At 31.8% G+C, this 21119-nt stretch overlaps 6 protein-coding genes across 7 annotated transcripts; 3 read left to right on the forward strand and 3 right to left on the reverse strand.

Moving 5' to 3' along the window:
• The first annotated feature begins 5950 nt into the window (after positions 1 to 5950).
• LOC124916477 (phosducin-like protein 3) lies at positions 5951 to 9338 on the forward strand. 2 transcript variants are annotated; one of them, XM_047457192.1, is made up of 5 exons: positions 5951 to 6091; positions 7911 to 8164; positions 8285 to 8428; positions 8516 to 8721; positions 8949 to 9338. In XM_047457192.1, exons 2-5 carry the CDS (start codon positions 7917 to 7919, stop codon positions 9113 to 9115), a joined length of 765 nt encoding a protein of 254 aa, XP_047313148.1. In that variant the 5' UTR covers positions 5951 to 6091; positions 7911 to 7916; the 3' UTR covers positions 9116 to 9338. The 2 variants fall into 2 exon arrangements, with proteins under 2 accessions (XP_047313148.1, XP_047313149.1); XM_047457193.1 differs by having other exon boundaries at positions 7917 to 8164.
• Positions 9339 to 10300: 962 nt separating this feature from the next.
• On the forward strand, positions 10301 to 12331 carry LOC124914891 (mitochondrial import receptor subunit TOM20-like). The gene is made up of 6 exons (XM_047455514.1): positions 10301 to 10496; positions 10562 to 10640; positions 10738 to 10907; positions 10986 to 11033; positions 11564 to 11650; positions 11986 to 12331. The coding sequence occupies exons 1-6, from the start codon at positions 10401 to 10403 to the stop codon at positions 12115 to 12117; spliced, it is 612 nt and encodes a 203-aa protein (XP_047311470.1). The 5' UTR covers positions 10301 to 10400; the 3' UTR covers positions 12118 to 12331.
• A 318-nt stretch (positions 12332 to 12649) lies between these two features.
• On the forward strand, positions 12650 to 14332 carry LOC124914737. Its single transcript, XM_047455339.1, has 7 exons — positions 12650 to 12817; positions 12895 to 12938; positions 13340 to 13397; positions 13584 to 13677; positions 13772 to 13856; positions 13930 to 13995; positions 14079 to 14332. Exons 1-7 carry the CDS (start codon positions 12718 to 12720, stop codon positions 14163 to 14165), a joined length of 534 nt encoding a protein of 177 aa, XP_047311295.1. The 5' UTR covers positions 12650 to 12717; the 3' UTR covers positions 14166 to 14332.
• On the reverse strand, positions 14301 to 14708 carry LOC124914738. Its single transcript, XM_047455340.1, has one exon. It carries the CDS (start codon positions 14561 to 14563, stop codon positions 14339 to 14341), a length of 225 nt encoding a protein of 74 aa, XP_047311296.1. The 5' UTR covers positions 14564 to 14708; the 3' UTR covers positions 14301 to 14338.
• A 1229-nt stretch (positions 14709 to 15937) lies between these two features.
• LOC124913779 (glutaredoxin-C3-like) lies at positions 15938 to 16415 on the reverse strand. The gene has a single exon (XM_047454195.1). The coding sequence runs from the start codon at positions 16405 to 16407 to the stop codon at positions 16042 to 16044; it is 366 nt and encodes a 121-aa protein (XP_047310151.1). The 5' UTR covers positions 16408 to 16415; the 3' UTR covers positions 15938 to 16041.
• Positions 16416 to 16694: 279 nt separating this feature from the next.
• Positions 16695 to 20772, reverse strand: LOC124913778 (regulation of nuclear pre-mRNA domain-containing protein 1A-like). The gene is made up of 9 exons (XM_047454193.1): positions 20491 to 20772; positions 20271 to 20387; positions 19581 to 19704; positions 19033 to 19280; positions 18284 to 18403; positions 18045 to 18201; positions 17728 to 17867; positions 17606 to 17641; positions 16695 to 17374 (listed from the first exon to the last, which is right to left on the reverse strand). Exons 3-9 carry the CDS (start codon positions 19654 to 19656, stop codon positions 16976 to 16978), a joined length of 1176 nt encoding a protein of 391 aa, XP_047310149.1. The 5' UTR covers positions 19657 to 19704; positions 20271 to 20387; positions 20491 to 20772; the 3' UTR covers positions 16695 to 16975.
• Between the last annotated feature and the right edge of the window lie 347 nt (positions 20773 to 21119).

Below are 21119 nucleotides of genomic sequence, written 5' to 3' on the forward strand. Positions count from 1 at the left end.
TAAAAAAAAAAACTGATATACAATGCGATTAAAGACCGTTATAAATTTCACTCTTTCACGATCACTTCAATTTAACTTGAAAACTATATTTACGTTTGTTTTTCTTAACTTCAATTTTCTTAACTAACTTTAATTATTAACATTGGTTAATTTTTACAAATGTTAGATTTTTTTTTAAATATATTTTATTTTATGATAAATTTTTTTATTTTTTTAGTTTTGTGTAACATTTATGAAGTAACTATATTAAATTGGTTTTTTTGATTAAGTTAATATTTTTTTAGGTATCAAAAGTATAATATCAATACCGTACCGAAATTAATGTAAGGTAAATGTTTGAATTTTTCTATACCGAAACTTTCGGTAAGATATGAAGTATAGATAAAAAAAAATTAAAGTATACCGTACCGACCCATCCTTAACTATTTTGTTGATGAACCGAATAGTAATGAGTATATTAGAGTTATGTCCTCAACCGATACAAATAATCTACATATTATGTTACTCTCATCATACTAAAGATAGATGTTTGTTCACTCTAAAGAACACTCAAGTACTATCGATAAATGGTTGGAAGGCCTAAATTTCACCCACATTAGACATTCCGATTCAAATCAAGATTCATAATTGGGATATTCAAGATCGAGAGAAGATCCGAAAAACGACGAATAACGACTTAATGAACTTTGTTTCATTATAGATCCATATATATTTTCGTAACTACATTTTATCTTAATTTATCGACATAAAGTATTAATATTATAAAGTTAAAAAAATAAAAATCAAATGGTAACAAATATGATGATCTTTAATCTAGATTTTTGTTTCTTTCTTTTCCAAATTTTGATGCATTTTATATATTTAGTCTCCTTAACTATATATATATATATAAAAAATGACATATTAATAAATCAGAATGTGTAACACTTGTTTGACGTAGTTTTTTTTAGTATAAAAAACAGTTTATTCGGATTTTTTACCAACTCAGTATTTAAAATAAAGTTAAAATATTTTTTTATTTTAACTGATAAAAAATTAATATATTAATATAAAATTATTTGTGAATAATCTTGAAAATACCATCATAATCTTGAAAATGATAAAATGAAAAGTGGAAGTAATTTTGTTTTTATTTAGTACGAAAGATCATTGATCAAAATAAATGAAATTTTGATAATTTTTTAGAACAACTTCCAATAAGAAATTTGATAAACCTTTATTAATAAACATGATTTTTTTTTTGTAACCAATAAGTGATATGGTTGTTTATAACATGTTGATCAATCAAAGTCAATATATCTATATTTGTTTAATTCATTGACAATGTCTATGAAAAAGACAGCAGATTGAAAGGTCTTATGGCCCCAAATACAGGAGAAGACTTAATATTTCGAAGTAGGCAAATATTATTTGGAATGTTTCACCAAAATGAAAAAAATAAAAATTGATTAGACTGTTCAATGACATATATAAAATTGACCATTGAGAGAAACAACGTGATTTATGCTCTCTACTCATAACAACTTTCAATTATATATTCATTTTAATACAAAATGGTGGTAAGGTTAAGAGTTGACATTCCTTACAAATTATCAACTCAACTGATCAATTTCATTTATTATATAAACCAAAATAGTTCTAGCAAAATGAAAGCATTCAATAGTACTGTTCTCATCATATAGAGATTCTTCATTCATTTTCACCAAACCATCTCTTTTTTTTTACTCATGGCTATTGGAAGGAGTTCTTGTTCTTCGGCCATATTGGCTGTGTTTGTGGTGATAATGGTAGTTTTCGCTCAAGTCTCGTCGGCTCATGAAGGTCATGTTCACGCTCCAACTCCAGCTCCGGCTCCAGCTCCTCATGTTCACACGCCACCGTCTGCGGCATCTGGATTTGCCCCTCATGCAATGCTATTTTTGGCCTTATTTGTTTCCTTACTTAATTTCTTCTAGTAATTGCATTACAATTGTGTTTGTTTTCTGCGGGCTTCTTTTGAGTTTTCTCTGATTCGTCGATTAATAAGTTTTGTCTCTAGGCAGAACATTATTTCTACTCATTATCATGTTTGTACTTTCATTATTATAATGCTTCCTTTGAATTTGTTTGTGTATCCATCATTAATTTCCCTCAAACCATAATCAAAATATATTTAATACAACTAGTGATATAATTTTTATGAGTTAAAGCATAAAATTTCATGCTTCAAGATTAAAATTTGCCTAAGATTCAAGTTCAAGGAGAGGCAATACATTCATATTTGTGAGACATAGTTTTGTTAGAACTTTTTGCATACCTCTTTTGGTCTAATATTTCGCAATTTGTGGCTTTCTCTACTAAATGGTCTTATTGGTCTTTATTACAGCTTTGTTATTGTTGCAACTCATATATAATGAGATTTATGTTAGGATACTAGGGGATTAAGTACCCTTAATGCAAGAATAACAACAGATAATTATGGGAAAAAAAAACAACTAAGAACACAAACAAAAGATTTATAGTGGTTCGACCAAAACAGACCTACATCCACCTTCGAAATATAAGAGACTCTCAATTTTATTATCAAAAATATTACAAGAGTATTAAAATGATTTTCTCACAATTAAACTTCACACACAACTCACAAGGATTAGCGATATTCTCAAGATAAATATTTGACTTTCTAAGTGTATAGTTACACATTTAAATAAACACAAATTAGGTCAATATCAATATCTTTATCCAAAACTCTCATAAAATTTCTAAAATATTTTTACCATATTTTTCTTATTGTATTTTCATACAAACAAAAATCTAATTTTCTTTTGTTGAATATATGTTTTTTTCCTGCATCAAGATTGCACCATAAGCCTATGTTTGGTATCTTACACAAGGACGGTAGATATAATATAACTTATCTACAGTAAATTACATTACTTGTTTGGTTGACTAATATTTATGTATACAGTGTTATATTAGGTATAATTTATACCTTGGAGAGGGTATAACATATACATACTCACATGTGTTACAAGAAGGTACTCATTTATAACTTCTAATATTCATTTTTTACCTATAATTTTATAAAATTATGAAAATTTTAATTTCTATATAATAGTTTAGAAAATAATGATAATAATAAACTATAACTAAAATTTTTATATATTTAAATGTATTTAATTTTCTAATTTAAATAATAATAAAAATAATAAATGTGTAATTACATATTTTTATTTGATTTTTTAATTTAATATATATTTTATCAATGAGGAAAAATGATATTATTTTAAGAATAAAAATTTAAATGAGATAATTTTACATAATTAAATAATACTTATTTTTAAAAAAAATAATGTTAATTAAAAATACAAATTTATTAAAATTTTAATTTCTTTATTATATTTTAAAATATAATAATAATAATAAACTATAACTAAACATTTTTATTATTATTATTAATACAACTTATATCTATATAATTTATTTTTAAAATTAATTATAATCATACATTCTAATTTCAAATATTATTTTATAAAACTATTATTATTTTATTTTATAAAACAATTAATATTTATTATAAATATACAAATATTTATAATAATATATAAATTTTAAAATTAATTTTCTTTTTATTAATTTCAATATAATTAATAATACAATAAAATAAAATTAAGAATAATTAATATAAATATAAGGATAAAATAATCTTTTATACTTCTTATTATTTTTTTATACCACCAACCAAAAACAAAATAATAAAACCTATATAATTTATATATACTTTAAATTTCCAACCAAACACTATTAACTTATATAATTTGTACCTCCTAATACCTCATATAATTTATACAATCTTTACAACTTATACCTATATAACTTGTACCCCGTATCAAACATTATCTAAACATATTATAATTGTAATATTGTAAATATATATTCTCAACCATTTATTATATACTTTTTAAAAAATAAAATAAAATCAATTTCTATGTTTATCACTCTCATGATCATCAAATTTGTTACCACATTGACGTTTGTCTAGTTTTTGTTGATCACTCTTTAATTTTGTAGTTTCCTTCTTTCTTTCTTTTTTTCCAAATTTTGATGCATTTGATGGTCTCCTTAACTATATATAATGACATATTGAAATAAATTAATATATTTGTACGAAGATATGCAAATGTCAAAGCAATGGTTGAGGTGGGTGTGAGATCTAGCTTATTTTTAAAATAATTAATTTTGGCTAAAATATTGTTTGACGTAATTTCTAGAAGAAAAAAAAAAGTTATAATATGACTTCTTACTAAAGTAGTATTTAATTTTTTTAAATATTATAAGAATAAATATGATAAAAAAAAATTATTTATTCGATTCTTACTTAGAATACCTCAAATGAAAATAAAAGTCCTACTTACGAGGTGTTATCATAACTTTTTACATTAAAATAATATTTAAAAATATTTATTATTTTAACTCCTAAGGAAAAGAATGTATATTATGCAATTTTTTGTTTATTTGAAAAAACTCAAATTATAAACTCACTCACATTGATGAATGGTTATCATTCTAAGTCAATATATTTATATTTGTTTAGTAATGGCTAGATGTTCATTGGCAATGTCGAAAACTAATAACTAGCTCTAAAGAAAAAGCCAGCAGTTTGAAAGGTCTAAAGTATTAAAATATTTTATATTTCATTTTTAAAAAATCATTATTTATTTACCCTTTCTAAGTCTTCTTATAAAAGAAAACTTATTTTCTCAAACTCAATAAGTTTTGGTTATTTGAATAATTAAGACAAAAAAAAATATTATTTTATTTTTAATCTTATCTATCATATTATTTAATTTATTAATTAAAATATTCTCAATTTTAAATTATTGTTTTTATCTTATAATTATATATTAAAATTCATACTTTCTTAAAATCATTCTGTCATTATTATTATTTTTTTTTTTTATAAATAATTAATTCTAATGATCCCCTATCAAACAAGCCCTTAAGATTTCCAGGAAGCAGGCAAATGTTATTATTTTGAAAGTTTCACAAGAAAATGAAAAAAAAAATATATGAATGATTTGCCAGTTCAATTTATATACAATTGAGCAATTAGAGAAACAACATGATTTATGCTCTGCTCAAATCAACTTTCAATTATAATTATAGATTAATTTTAAAATAAATTGATCTTAGAGTTAAGGAGTTGACATTCCTTTCAAATTGTCAACTAGCTCAATTTCATTTACTATATAAACCAAATTAGCTATAACAAAATGAAAGCATTCAATAGTGCTCTCATCAAATAGAGTTTATTCATTAATTTCCACCAAACCATTTCCATATTACTATGGCTATTGGAAGGAGATCTTGCTCTTCGGACATATTGACCGTGTTTGTTGTGATAATGATAGTTTTCTCTCAAGTTTCGTCGACTCACGAAGGTCATGTCCACTCTCCAACTCCAGCTCCGGCTCCAGCTCCAACCCATGTCCACACACCACCGTCTGCATCGTCCGAAATTTCCCCTCATGCAATGCTATTTTCCGCCTTATTTGTTTCCTTACTTAATTTCTTCTACTAATTTCATTGCAATCCTGTTTGTATTTTTGTGGGCTTCTTTTGATTTTTCTCCGTTTCATCTATTAATAAGTTTTGTCACTAAACAAAACATTATTTATACTATTGCCATGTTTGTACTTTCATTATTATAATATAATACTTCCTTTTATTTGTTTATGTATCCATCATTAATTTAATTTGAATCAAATAATTTCAATATTCTCTTATTTAGACCATGACCATCTTAAAAAAAAGAAGGAAAAAAAGGGCTGATATGAGCAAATTGATAAAGTTCAGTGAAAATATATGTTATAAATTAAGTTTAAGTTAAAAACGGCCATAAAGTGAAAAGTTTGGTGGCAAATATAAATTTTAAAGATTTATCAAATTCGTCTCCTTTTCTTGATCTTGAACGAAATCACGTATATATAGAGAGAAAGAGAGAACTCAGAGAGAGAAGGATTCCTGATCGGAGTTCCAGATACGGCTCCAACCCTATTACGCGGTAATTGAAAACCTTCAGATCTGAAATTTCTGGGCAAATAATCCGGAGGTAACCCTTCTTTTCTTTACTTCTGCTTTACTGTGTCGATTAAATTATGTTTTGGATTCATGATATATGCATATCTGTTCAGTTTATGCAAGAACAATGAATTGCCTAAACATACTGTAAGTGAAAGGAATAAGGAAGAAGAAAGAAAGAAATTAAGAACAATATAAATAAAATTACAGAAAGGATTATCCAACAAACCAACCTCTTGACATCAGGATCAAACCCTATAAGTTATACCAATCATAGAAACTGGAGCTCTGACAATTAATTGGTGATGGTGATGGTGATGGTAATGAGTATGCCTCTTCGAAGTAATTCAAATTATGCATACTTGCTGCAATATTTTCAGCTAGGTTTAGAAATACAGCTTAAATCCTGTCTATCTGCAACCTCTTCTGACTGTATTACTTAAAGGACCCTACTTTATTATTGCAAATTCAAAACCAATTTTGTGTTTATTCAACCCCCCTACGTGTGTCTTGCTATGACTTGTTTGCTACTGGTTTTGAATTCAAATGATTCTAATTACCTGTTGTTGTATAATTGTGCTGTTTACCTCAAATGAAGAGAGCTTAAGAGAAGAACAGTTTTATCATACAAAAGTTTAACTTTTGTATTTGTCTTTCATTTCCTTTGCAATACTTAGTTTTATTACAAATTCATCGCTACTTGATGGTTGTTACAAATTTTAACATTTCAAATGAAAACAAAAATCCAGTCTTTACCTTGCCTTATTTTTTCCCTTGAGAATGAAGGAGAGGGAGACTGAGGATAATTAATTGAAGCCAAGGTTTTCAATTCCAAACTTAAAATTTGCATTTGTCTCCATTTGCTTTGCAATACTTAGTCTTATCAATTCAACATGACTTGATGGTTGAATTGTTATGAATAACGTTCAGGTCTGGTGTTCAAGAGATTATATACTCTCATCTGTTTCTCTTAACAAACAAGGAGAAGTTGAACCATCCTATATTCTTCTCATACTCTTTAATAAAACAGAATGCGATAGTTTTTTTTATTCTTTTTTCCAGTGTTCTAAACGGCGGTAGGCGGTGGCGGTGCGGTAAGTGACTGCCTACTGCCTCGGGTGCCTAAGCGGTTGAATATAAATATAATAAAGATGTTCTATAATTATCATTTTACCAAAAAGATAAATTAATATTCTCTAACGTAGTAACATTTAACAAAAATAAGTATGTAAGCATAATTAATCTTCTAAATCATCTATGTATGCACCATCAGCTACATTCATAATTCTCTCATCATCGGACTCAAAATCAACATATTCTCATGTTCCTCATCTGATGTATCTAAACAAGTATACTGCACATATATTCAACTAACGTAATAGGCTAATGTATTCAAGAAGAGATAGAAGAGCTAAAGAAGAGGTAACAAGTTGAAAAATAGGTAGATGATCAAAGAAGATGTAGATGATCATGCCAGATGAGGTGAATGAGATAAGAAATGGAAAAAAAGAAGATAAATGAATTTGAATGTAAAGAGTCGTCTCAAAATTTAAATAAATAGTGGAAGATAAAGAATTTTTTTATTAAATATATATATATATATATATATTAATATTAGTAATTAATTAATTAAAAGTAATAAATAATTAAATAATCTGACTGCCTCATGTATAGGAGGAGCGGTGTTGGACCGCCTACCGTCTAGGCGGCCGCCTCGACTGCCATTTAGAACACTGTTTTTTTCCCTTTTAGTCCCACTCGCTCTTAATGGGAGGATATAGTTTAAAGATTTGTGTTTAGAAGACGGCTAACTAGACTAAAAAGCTAAACTAACTTGGTTTTATTGAAAGAGAAAGATGGGAGATTACCATTTTATATACAAAGACTTGGAAGGAGCAACAACAGAGTGGGATGACCTTCAAAGGAAGCATGGAAACCTTCCTGCTAAGCCTCCAACATTCAAGCCCCCTGCTTTTGTGCCAACTGAGGATGAGGAATCCAAGCCCAAAAACAAATCCTGGATGGATGGAAAAACTGAAGAAGAGCTTGAAGATCTAGAAGACGATGCTGATCTTGATGATGATCGCTTCCTTCAAGATTATCGGTTAGCTCTTTCTTTTGCTTGTTTACTTATGTAATTTTTATTTTCTTTATAAAAAATTGACTTTGAAGACATAGAATATTTGTGTTGAATCAACGTGGTTTTGATTGTTGTGTACAATAGTAAGAAAAGATTGGAAGAGATGAGGAAGTTGGCGAAAGTTCAGAAATATGGATCAGTGATTCCCATTTCAGGCTCAGACTTTGTCCGGGAAGTTTCTCAAGCTTCACCAGATGTTTGGGTTGTTGTAAACTTGTACAAGGATGGGTAATTAATTGTCACTTAACTGTATTTGTTCTAATCTTCTCACTGTACCCGTCTTAATTTGTCCACTCTTTTTGAAATTACCCATAGATATCAAGATTGTGGCGTTCTCATGGGATGCCTAGAAGAACTGGCATCTAGATACCCATCAACAAAATTCATCAAGATAATATCTACTGACTGCATCCCTAACTATCCTGATCAAAATCTTCCAACTCTTTTGGTGTATAATAATGGAGCAGTCAAGGCAAACTATGTCGGTTTGCGTAGTTTTGGACGACGCTGTACTGCTGAAGGTATCCATTCTTATTCCGTTGTAAAGAGTTGTACCATAAGTTTTTCCCCTAGAAATTTATTTTGAGACAACATTCCAAACCCTTTTTAGATTACTTTGGGAATGATGCTATTTTTGTCCTGAAAACTCAAGCTTTTGTCTTAGATTTTAATTTTTTGGGTCATATCTCATTTGGGAAATATGATGTGAGAATCGCCTAATTTCTTGTTGTTGTTGTTGTATTATCAGGTGTTGCTTTGGTTCTTTGTCAGTCTGATCCTGTACTAAATGATGGCACAACTGGAAGTGATTCATCTAGGGAAGCTGTACTTGGTCGAGTTAGGCAACAACTTGTTGAGAAAGTTGTGACAGAGCACGAACGCAATGACAGTGATGATGGATCTTTTAGTGATTAGTATAGCTCATATTTTATGAATTTTGTTTGAGCATGTTTTCCTCTTTCAAACAAGATCAAATGTTTTTTTTAAGGTTTGCATATTTGTGTTGTTGGACATGAAATACCTTTATTATGTGTTTGTTTGTTTGTGCTCTACATTATTATTGATGTCTTTGATTGTAAACAAGCTATGCAAAGGAGGTGTTGAGACTCTTTCGATTTTACTACTAAATTATTGGCTTTATTCTCGTTAAATTCTTGAAAAAAAATATGTAAACTAGAAAATGTATTATAGAAGTTGTTTTATTATAAACAATTACATCTACTTTGTATAAGAGTTTTATTAATAACTAATTAACTATCATTAACAAATATTAAAATTAATTTGCAATCTTAGTTGCTGACTAATTATTAATAATTCTTTAGGAATTTGACAATAATTTAGTTATTACTTTGCGAGACCATGTTATTTAGAAAGAATATTATTTCATTATATATTTGAAAATTAATGATTTGTTCAATTAAAAAAAAGAAAATAATCTCATTCTATTTGCAAATTAAGAATTCAAAAAAACTGTATTGTTAATCACATAATTTAATTTAATAATTAAATACTAAAATATTATTTATTTTATTAATATATATTAACCTTTTAAGTCTTTAGAAAAAATTAATAACTTTTTAAATCGGCCTTTAAATCATTCTCAATCATTATTTTCTACGCTAAAGTTTATCTACGGTCTCACTAGTCGAACTCAACCCTTTTTAGTTTTGAGGTATTTGGATTTAAAAAAAAGTAACAAATTTTTTTAGAAAATAACAGTCCAAACTTAATATTTTCCTTAAATAGTATACACATTTAGTTTACCACAAAATTACTTACCTTTGAAATTTAATATTACAAAAGTATATTATCTTTGAAACTATTTTAGTTAGGTAATATAATATACATGTTATTTTATTTATTTATTTATATATATATATATTATAAAATCATTTAAGATGATACAATGGACATTAGCTTACAAAATATTTATAAAATTACATTTTAACATACATGTGTAATATATGTTTTTTTTATTATTAATTAAATAAGAAGATATGTAATAATGTAGAATTTATTTTCTTTTTTATAATAAAAGAAGATATTAATAATAATAATAATTATAAAAGACCTACGTCAAACAACAGTTGTGAGTTTCCTTCTTTCTCTCCGCCTCTTGTTGCCCTAAAATACTGGAGTAGGGCTTCCGACGGAGACGAAGACGACGGGAGCTTGTTAGAAGGAAAAGAAGCAGGTCAACATGGACATGCAAAGCGATTTAGATCGCCTCATCTTCTTCGAGCACGCTCGTAAGACAGCCGAAATTGATTACGCCGCCAATCCACTCGATGCCGATGTATGTTCTTTCCCCCTCCTACTTTTATAGTTGTAGATTCTGATTTTTACCTTACTTTTTTCAAGAATCTGACGAGATGGGGAGGAGCTTTGCTCGAGGTGTCACAGTTTCAGACTGTTCCCGACGCCAAGAAGATGATTCAAGGTACATTACTCTGAATCAGTTTCTTGCATTGATCCTTAGGGTTGTTGCAATCCTTTCTTGGAAATAAAAAATAATTGGAATAATGCTGGCAATGCAGATGCTACCATGAAGCTGGAAGAGGCTTTACTGGTTGATCCGTCCAAGCACGATGCTCTTTGGTGCCTGGGGAATGCTCACACTTCCCATGCTTTTCTAACACCTGATCTAGAAGAGGCCAAGGTTTATTTCGCAAAGGCAGATACCTACTTTCGGCAAGCTGTTGATCTGGTAAGTTCTTAATAGATATTTACTATTAATGTTTGGTTTTGTGGATATGAAGCAATGAATGTTCTTTCTGTGTTTTAGGAACCGGCTAATGATCTTTATCGCAAATCTCTGGAAGTTTCTGACAAGGTGAGAATACTCTTTCGTTCTTGTTTTCTCGCTGTTCCATTTTGAGCTCTGTATGGATGGCCTTTCGTTAACAACATTTTGTCACATTATTGATGAGTTGCAAGAAAGTTGATTCTTTTGTTAGTGAATGATTCTCAGATTCAAACTTCCTTTTGATGATGATGTAGAAAACAAAGATTCCCCAAGATTAGATTAACCAGCTCCCAATGATTTCTATTCATTTCTCATCAAACTAATTCTTTGAGTTCATCATATAGCATTTATTGGCTTTGATATATCTGAAAAAAAGAGCACTGAGCAATGCTTCTCTAGCATTGCCCTAATTTTGGTATTGATTGTATCTTTAGATGATTGTTCTTGTTGCACTGATTTATTATCCGCAAACCCTTTTACTTTTTCTAGTTAGGAGCCATGAAATGTTTTAAACATGTTATTGACATTGCATAGTTCTGCTGCTATCTGGGTAAAGTCTGGTTTGTGTGTCTCTTTGTTTCTAGAGATTGATAGAATCATCTATGTTTTCCTCTTAGGCACCTGAGTTACACCAGGAGCTTCACAAGCAAGGTTTTAATCAGCAGGCTGCCCCAAGTGAACCTTCCACATCCTCAACATCCAAGGTGACTGTCACTAACGAATTTTGTTCTATTTTCCAAAAAGATTACATTTTTCTTGGCATGCATTAACTGTAAATTAGTTCATTTGCTTGGGTTCAGAAGGATTAGCTTTCTAGTAAGTATGGATTACTAATCTACTATCTATTATGATGTTGATGCTCTTAAATAAAATCTGCTTGTGGCGATAATTGTTTGTTTCTCAAATGTTGATAGAACAACTGAATCCCATACAAATAATTTTGGTTCTGAGGATTGGTTTGTGTAAAAGTTTTTAAGGTAGTCTCTTGTTTTTGGTGCAATGTTTTCCTTGTTTCAACATTTTACAATTTATGGTGCAGACTTCAAAGACAAAGAAGAACAACGATCTGAAGTATGATGTATTTGGATGGATAATCCTTGCTGTCGGGATTGTTGCATGGGTTGGGTTTGCGAAATCTCACGTTCCTCCTACACCACCACAGCCGCGATAAGTTGATGTTTTTGCAAAATGCTTGTGGGATTCTCAGAACTTTTTCTTGGGGCAATGATTCTGCATACACATATACAAGTTTTTCTTATGTAATATGCCATCATCCTCTTTGTCCTTTCTTTATCTTTTGAAATATTGGGTACATTATTATTACTTTGAACTTTGTTTTTCCCTATTTTTACATATTTGAATGAATATGCTACGATGACCCATTTCTTAACACTCTTAGAATCATTTGACAGATTCAGAAATTTAACGCATTTGGATCTAGTTACATCACATTCTTGAAAGTAAGAAAGTCTGTATTTTACGCGTTCATAAATGATGTATTTTACGAGTTCATAAATGATTTCGATGTTATACAAAAATTAAATAAAATGAATTTATCTAAATTAAGATACATTTTGTTTAAATGGTTTCATAGTTGAGATTTATAAAAGTAAAAAATTGAAGGGTGGTATTTAAATTTAACGAATAGTTTGAGGACTCAATTGATATGTCGTCGTCGTCTTCATTGTCCATACGATACGCGTAATTATCCAGAGTCTGAAAGCAATTCAAATCAGGAAAAGAAGTTGAGAGAATCGGTAAATCGATCGAAATGTCAGGTTCACGATTAGAGTACCAGAACTCCGGCATGCTTTCAAGAGACCAGCTGCTTCATCTCTTCGATCGATTTGCTTTTCTCACCTCTCAACCTGGTTTACTTCCACTCCTTGTCTTTTTTCCTGATTTACTTCGTTTCTCTTTAACAAACTCATTTTTCTCTTCATTCCAGATGTGAAAACACGGATTGCAGGTGCAGTGAACAACGACAATCAGGTTCTCCCTAATCGCCTTTTACTTTTTCCCTCTATTTAGTTTGATTTGAAGCTATTCTTCTTCTTGACCTTTGCTCCAAGTCATGGCGCTGATTATGATTATCGTGAATACCCTACTGGCAACTCTATTATTACACAGCATTATTGATTTTTCTAAAGTATTCATATCCATGTTTACCTTCTCATTAGCATGTTTTTGCTATTACACTCTTTGAATTTTTCGCAGTGCAGTATGAATGAATTGAAGCAATCTCTACATGGAGTAGTTACTTGAGGATATTTTCTTTGCTTAAGATGCTATTTCTTTTCATTTTGAAGAATGGTTCTATTGAGTTCTTGTGGACCTAGTTTGTAAATCCTTACTAGTATGTAGTCAAAATCTATATTTGGGATGGTATGTAGGAAGCAGTTGCTGTCACCACTGCAATACAGGAGGAAATATTTGTGGAAATGGGGATTGGTGAGTTTTGTCTAACTTGATGTATCTATACATCATTTATCATCGATTTCTTTTCACGCGTCTTGTTTCTGAGCATTAAATTATGTTCCTTTCAATCTATATTTGCGAGTCACAGGGACATACAAATCAAATTGGTAAAAATTAAAGTAATATTAATGTTCCTTAATGGGACTGATGTGTCTACAGATCCAAGATTTGGGTTAGCTTGCTTGGGAAAAGTAAACATGGTTTATGAAAATGACCAGGATTTGATGATTCGATTTTATGGCTTTGTTTTCAGGTCATCTTTCTCTCTTTAGACAAAAACTCTTACTGCTTTAGTTATTGCTCGCAAGTAATTGCTAATAATGGTGCTTGATGTACATTAATAATAGGGAAGAATTGGCTTGTGATGAAGCTGAGCTCGGACCTGAGAATTTTAGTAAGAAAATGGAAATGCAACACAAGTTACATGGACGGGTAGGAACTTGTATGATTTTGTGTTGAATGTGGATATAGAATTTATAAAGTTGATTTTAAAACCTGATTGCAGGAACTTGAGATGCTAAAGTACATGCGCAAATTTCCTCATGATGATCAATCAGCTATACTGGACAAGGTATGGACAGACTGGGCCAAAATAAAAAATAAAAAATCATTCATTCATTGTGGATTGATGATCTTCATATTGTCGGAATGCAGTTGCGTGAGCAGATGGAGATGGGCAACTTTGAAGATGGGTCGTCGGTTTTGTCAGAGGAGGATATCCAAAAGGTATTGTTGAAATGATAAAGATCCAAGTATAAAAACTCTTATCTACTGTCAAAATGGTGTAACAGTGTGCAATTGGAGTTGTAGAATATCACACACCATTTACTTTTAGCAATTGTTTTCGGATAAGAGTAAAGATTGATGATAACAGGGTTAAAAGAGAGAAATACATTGATTGATTGATTGATTCATTAAGTAGAAGTAGAAGTAGGACGAATGTGAATGCCAATGGCAACTACAAGAATAGTGTAAACACAGAAATAGATAACTGCATGAACTAGAATAGAAATTCCACTTGTGAACATGTTTCCAAACTCCACCACCCTCGTCCTTGCTGGTAACTGAAACAGCAGCCCCGGTGACAAGAGTATGAACAGAACAACCGCCACAACCGCCGGACCCCAATCTGTGTTCATGATTCAAATAATTTCGAGGTCTGTTTCTTTCTCTGTTACTTAATAAGTAGAGAAGGAATTATTATTATTAGGCAAGAAAACTTGGAGAGGAAGAGAAGACAGAGACTTAATAGGAGAGGAAAGGATAGAGTGAGTGATAGTGGTAGGTGGGGTCTAAAGAAACACAAATTTGGTTGAGATTTGAATAAGTTATATAAGCTCTGATTTCAAATAATTGGTTGTCCAAATAAGAATGGCTGCTTTTCTATCCTCTGCTTTTTTGCACACACAAAAGCATTAAAGCTTACGCGGCAATGCATGCTTCTGTTCTGGCACCTTCTCTAAATATTCAAAGATGGTGATCTTGCTTTTCTCTTCTTCTTTATATTAAAAATGTTACTATTCCAGATTCTGAATAGATATGTAGTTTTGGAATATTCATTTGTAGAATTTTTTTTGTTAATAAATAAGCGGGGACAATGACCCTAGTTTGTGCTTAGTGATGTAAATGAACAGAACTTCTCGCTAGCTATTCGAATCTTGGCTCGGTAAAAGTTTAAAAAGTTAAACGAGTAAGAGGTTAGAGCTTTTAGATATTCGGCTCGTTAGCTCGCAAACATGTTCATTTAGAGACTCGTGAAAATATTCGTTTAAAAGCTTGATTATGGGCTCACTAATATTAAACGAGGTTTTAAACAATCCTTCTTCTAGATCGTTAACGAGTTCTAAACAAGCCGAGCTTGAGCAACTCGTGAACTCAACTAAATACATACGAGTCGAGCTTAAGCTCTAATATTAAAGTTCGAGCCCGAATATGAATATATGCTAAATGAGGCGAGCTCGAACCCGAAACTGTTTTCTAGTTAACTAGGTGGTCATCTAGAGTTGGATACAAGTCTGAATTAGAAAATGTCAGATATTTTTTTCTTAATTTAAATTAGATAATATTCTAAACTGTAATTTTATTAATTTTACATAATTAGAATACCTAAAATTATTATTAAAAAAAATCCACTTTTGTTTTATTTTATTTTGTTAAACCAAAAGAAAAGATTGAATATATATATTCTTGTCCTTCCTTTCCGTCTCTTCTTTTTCCCTACTTTAATTATGGTACTAATTAAAGTATATTCTTTTAATCAAACTTTAGAAGCTAAGCCACTTACCAACAACTTTCTCCATAAATTGCATACAAAGAGCACTGCTGCTTATTTTCCAATAAATTCACAAATCACAGCTTGATTTTTATAGTAAAAATATTTAAAAGTTATTAATATTTATGGAAAATTATTATTTTTAAAATGAAATAAATGTTATTATTTGGGTTGACGTTAGAGAGATGAAACGATTATGAATTTTTTGAAATTATTTGAAAAAACACAATCCAAAGCCGAAGGAGACATAGTGATGTTGTATTTCAAAAATGGAGCTAGCTCCTCTTCCCACCATACTACTAACATACTAATATATAACTACTAAGTAGCATAGATCTAGATGATCTAGAGCCAGAGGGCACCGGCAGCCTTAAGAAGCGGCAGGAGTGAGCCGTTGATATGTGAGGCCATAACATGGTCCATGGGACCGAGCAGCTTGCCTCCGACGAAGACAACCGGGACGGCTGAGGGGCCACCGAGCGCCATCTCCATCTGTTTTCCTGCAATTGAGTGATCATCGAGGTGGTGAACTGTGGGATGAACACCCATGCTGGTGAAGAGTCTCTTGACGGCGTGACACATGCAGCACGTGCTGAGGCTGAATATGACGACAGCATTTTCCGACGCAAGACTTTGTATCCTGTCCAGAGCTGCTGCAGAATCGAGTACTACCCAGGTACTGGTGGACTCTGCTTGGTATTGCATTTCCATTGTATTGGTACAAATGAATGGAAGGAAGGAAGAAGTTCCCCAAGTATATAAGGACTTCAACTTCTGGCCCTGCAATCTGCATCTGCTAGTGAATTGATTAAAGGAAAAAGCATGCATCGATCATGAGAAAAGGTATGCTGCGACTGTAACCGTTGGCAATGGCATGAATATTATTGATTGATGCAGAAAAAAGTGATATATATTATTAATTAATATATACTGTTTTGGTTCATAGTTATTTGATCTGATGACCTCATTTCATGCTAACAGTAGTTCCTGTCTGTCTGTTTGTCGATCTTCCCGGTAAAGTAAAAGAGAGCTGACGTTCTATTTACTGTATTCTTCTTCTTCTATATTGACTACCTTTTTCTACTCTAGACTAGAGGACCAAAACCAGAAATGAGTAAATATATATTCTTTTATAGAATTTATCATGTAATTTATAGTACAAGCATTTACTACTACTCTAGACTCTTCCATCCAAAGTTTAAAACAACAGGACACAATTCTATTTCAGGTTTTAACTCCCCCTCTAAATTATCAAACTATAAATAAACCATCCTACAGCCTAGAAATTACGGGTTCCATTGGCGGGCAGCCCATAAAATCCAACTTGGGGTCCTTGATATACAACATTTGGTGGAGGGGTGACCGTAGTAGAGTCTGAATAACTTGAAACTGCAGCAGCGTTAGCTACTTGATGAGCGCCATGGCTTATTGGATAGTTGGGTGGCTGGAGGGAGGAGGGTTGGACTTGGCCATAGAAATATGAGAAATTGACTGGAGCGGCAGTCTGCATCAAATGGGGAACTGGATAAGAATGCATGGGTGGTGGTGGTGGGGGTGATGGAGGCGGCGATGGTTGCACCGGAGGAGGAGATGAAGGTGGGGGCGGTGGCATAGCTGTTTGTGCATTGATGATATTATGCTTCATGACATCTGTTTGTTCTGATAGGGAACGAGCAACCTGAAAATTTCAATTAGAAAAAGAGAATAAAGAGTTTTGAATGAGACTTATTTCTGCTGCAGATAAAAGCAAAATTAGAAGATGGACCTAAGATCGAGTTGTCAGCACCTTTTTCAATAATAAAGTTGATCTAAATAATGTTCAAATGACAAGTCCTATTCAAACAAACCTCAACCCAAAGCCTTTAAATTTCGCAAACTGTTGACATGCAATAAACGCAATGCAAGTTACCTTAATTTGGCGGCGAACTTGCTCGATCTTCAATTCCTAAACCAAAAGATGGATCAAACTATTAAAAAACAAAAGAAAATATGTAAACAGTTTGAGAACAAATGTAGGCTTCGCCAACCAACCTGCTCCTGAAGAGCTTCCCTCAGGCTAGACATGAGATCTGCTCTTGATGATTCAACTTCTGTGAGCTGTTCAATACAATCTCTTAGTACAGCATGATGTACTTCAAACTCCTTATCGATGCTAGATCCATTCAGTTTTTCTGTTCATCATACAACAAAAATGATTGGGCATGCTAACATTTTTAGCAGCAACATGCAATAAAATTAAATAAAAGGTGCATATGAACTGGAAACTTGCGAAAACCATAAAAATATGACTGGACAGTTAGGTTTGCCATTCTAAAAACCTATATGTAAATGAAACAATAAAGGCAAACCTGAATCAGTCTCAACCCTAATCTTTTTATTTACTTTCTCCATACAGCTAATAGCTTTGCTGCATTTCCTCAATAAACCATCTTCATCTATTGGTCCTCTATAAACGGCTTCATAACCTGATACAATCTTCTCCAAGCCATTTCTAGTGGTAGGCTTCTGTTAACAAGAATAATTGAACTAAGCCTTGAACAATGATCTGTTACATAAATAATCATTCACCATAGTTAAATCCACAAACCAGTTTGAACGATGAACTTATCAAATTTCTGTTACTATTGTCTGGTTGTCTTCCCAAAAGTTCTTCCTTAAGACTTTGTCCTTTGGAGACAAAGACCTTCCTTTCTTCCCAAATGCCAATCTGCACATAAAAAGAAGCATGAGAACTATTAGGCATAAAAAAATGTTACAATTCCTGAGAAAAGGGGGGAAGGTCATCAAATTATGAAAGAAGTTAATTTCCAATACATTAATAAACCACAGTAGTTTGATTTTGATATAAACGAATTTTGCATCCCTGGTGGTTGTGAGGGTGATGAGGGTTACAAAATCCTTATCTGGGAAAGGGTTGGGGTGAATGTATTGGCTAATGTCCGCCTCATTACCATAACTTTTGTTTCAATTGACATTCATATAATATGCTTAACAGGAAAGACCAACAATGACTAGGAAGAATCTTAATTAAAAAACCACATTATAACATGATATAATACTTGCAAGCACTAGACCATTACCTACATTTTGCTAGGAGGATATTCCTTGCAAAGGTAAGCTACACTTGCTAAATTATATTTTCTTTGGAATGGCAAAGACGCTTTAAAGAAAGGAGATAATGTAAGAACTAGCTTGTTATGTTTTTGTGAACCACAAACATAAATAGACACCATTGGTAAGGCCTTATTAGACAAAATCATGGAAAAAGCTTTATCAATCAAATGACCCATAACAAGACTGCAAAACAAATGCAAAAAAGATTTGAAAGAAAAGTACCAGCCGTAAAACAGCATTTCTTCCAGACTCATCACCATTCTTCATTACATCACGAAGTGCACCTGGGAGAACTTTCCTAAACTCGGAAGCAAACTCTAATCCCTTCCGCCTGCTATTTTGCAGAATATCATTGGCCAGATAGAGGAATGGCAACCGTTGCTCCCGTCGGGAAGAATGGAATTTTTTATCCCATGTTTCTATGACCTGCTTTGCCTTACTCATATGGAAAATGCACCAATGTGACAAAGCTTCACCTCATTAAGGATACCAATTGAGAAACATTTGCAATTCATGGAACCTATATGGCAACAAGAATATGAAAACATACTTCTAAGTTCTACCATCATCTGAACAAGCCATACTAGTTAATCCATATGATTAATATCGTGATTATGTGGTAAATTTTATCAAGATACGTCAATTTAGTCGACAAGGATTTTTCCTTTTAGCAAAAACTAAATTAAAAATTATTCTTAGAACTAATCGACAAGGAGTAAACTGAAAATCTAACATAAAAACATCAGAATATATGACATATATAAGGATACTCTCAATGCTTTGCTGTGAATGATTGAGCTTGGTTAACCTATCCTCAAAAATCTGTAAATCGAATGAACTGCCCATTTTCTTCTACAAAAATCAACCGAACTGAATGGGTACGCGACGAGCAACCTAGCACAAAAACATACTAAACAAAATTAGCATTAAATTTACCAACTATTAATAGAATCACTAGTAACGCAGTCCAAATAAGTTGCCAAGAAAAGTAAATAAAGCAGGAATATAAACAGAAATCCTATCTTTCAAAGCAACTATCTGCATTACCATCAAACTACAGAAGAACCCTGATTCAGTTTCTAATAGAACATCAACAAAGAAGATGAACCAAACCAACCAACTCTAAGAAATGGGCATCCAAAACTATCAAATTTCTCACTAGTTTACTGACCAGCTTGCTCTTAGGCTTTCCAAGACCTCAGATATCATATAAAACTTGAAAAAAAAGTGAACAGCAAACAATTATAATCATTCATCTCTGCCAATCCTATCACTGTTTAAGGAAAATAATAATAATTAACAACCCTAGGTATCGAGCTTGAATCATCACACGAAGAAAATGAAAAATGGGGTTTTGGATCAAACATGAGAAGTAGCTGTTTGAGAGAACATGGGGTTTCGGATCAAACATGAGAAGTAGCTGTTTGAGAGAACATGCGGAAAGGAAGACGATGAAAAACCTGGAATAGAAAAGAATCGCCTCCGCGTAAAATTCTCCTGGGGGAGGAAACTGGAATGAACTTCTTGAAAGAAAAATAGAGATTTACAATGCCTCGCTTGGATTTAGAGTGCATGTCCTGTTTTTCAGTGGTGGAGATCAAACAGATGAGATCAAATAGATTACATGAATTCTTTTTCTCCTGATGAAGACAAAGGGCGTAACAGAAAGGAGAAAGTAACCATGCGAATGGTGTGAAGAGAAGAAGAGGACGAAAAAGAATCAACGCAATCCTCGTCTACCCCAGTACACAGTAGCGAACAGAGATACGTTCCAGGTTCAGAGAAAAGAAGAAGAAGAAGCCAAACAGAATCAGCGTCTCAGTCAATCAGGTTCAGGCCTCAGCTCATCCGTATCGGGTTTTCATTATTGAATACGATTGCAATTCTCTTCTCTTCTCTTCAGCATGGGATCTTCAAGATTTCAATCCCGAGGATCTTTTTGCCTGAAATACTTTTTCCCCTTCTTTACGGTATGCCCATTTCAATCATTTTCAAATAATCCAAATCTTTTATCTATTAAAATATTTTTTTTTTCTCATCGTTTGAGCATGATGTTAAAAGTGTTATTTAATAAGTCATCGAGTTCGTAATTTTTGAGAAGAACGATTAACTTCTCGAGAATAATGATTAACTCCTCGACGGACTCTACCAGTTTTCCGAAATGAATCTCATAAAACATCATACTAATAGTATTATAAATGATACGAATCGGACGACTACGATCACTGAAAATTCAGTGATTTCTCTCCAATTAGATAGTCCATCAAAAAATAATTTGGATGGTAACCAAATTACGTCGGTCTGCCATA

The sequence above is a fragment of the Impatiens glandulifera genome, chromosome 9 (genome assembly GCF_907164915.1).
Source record: "Impatiens glandulifera chromosome 9, dImpGla2.1, whole genome shotgun sequence".
Taxonomy (NCBI): domain Eukaryota; kingdom Viridiplantae; phylum Streptophyta; class Magnoliopsida; order Ericales; family Balsaminaceae; genus Impatiens; species Impatiens glandulifera.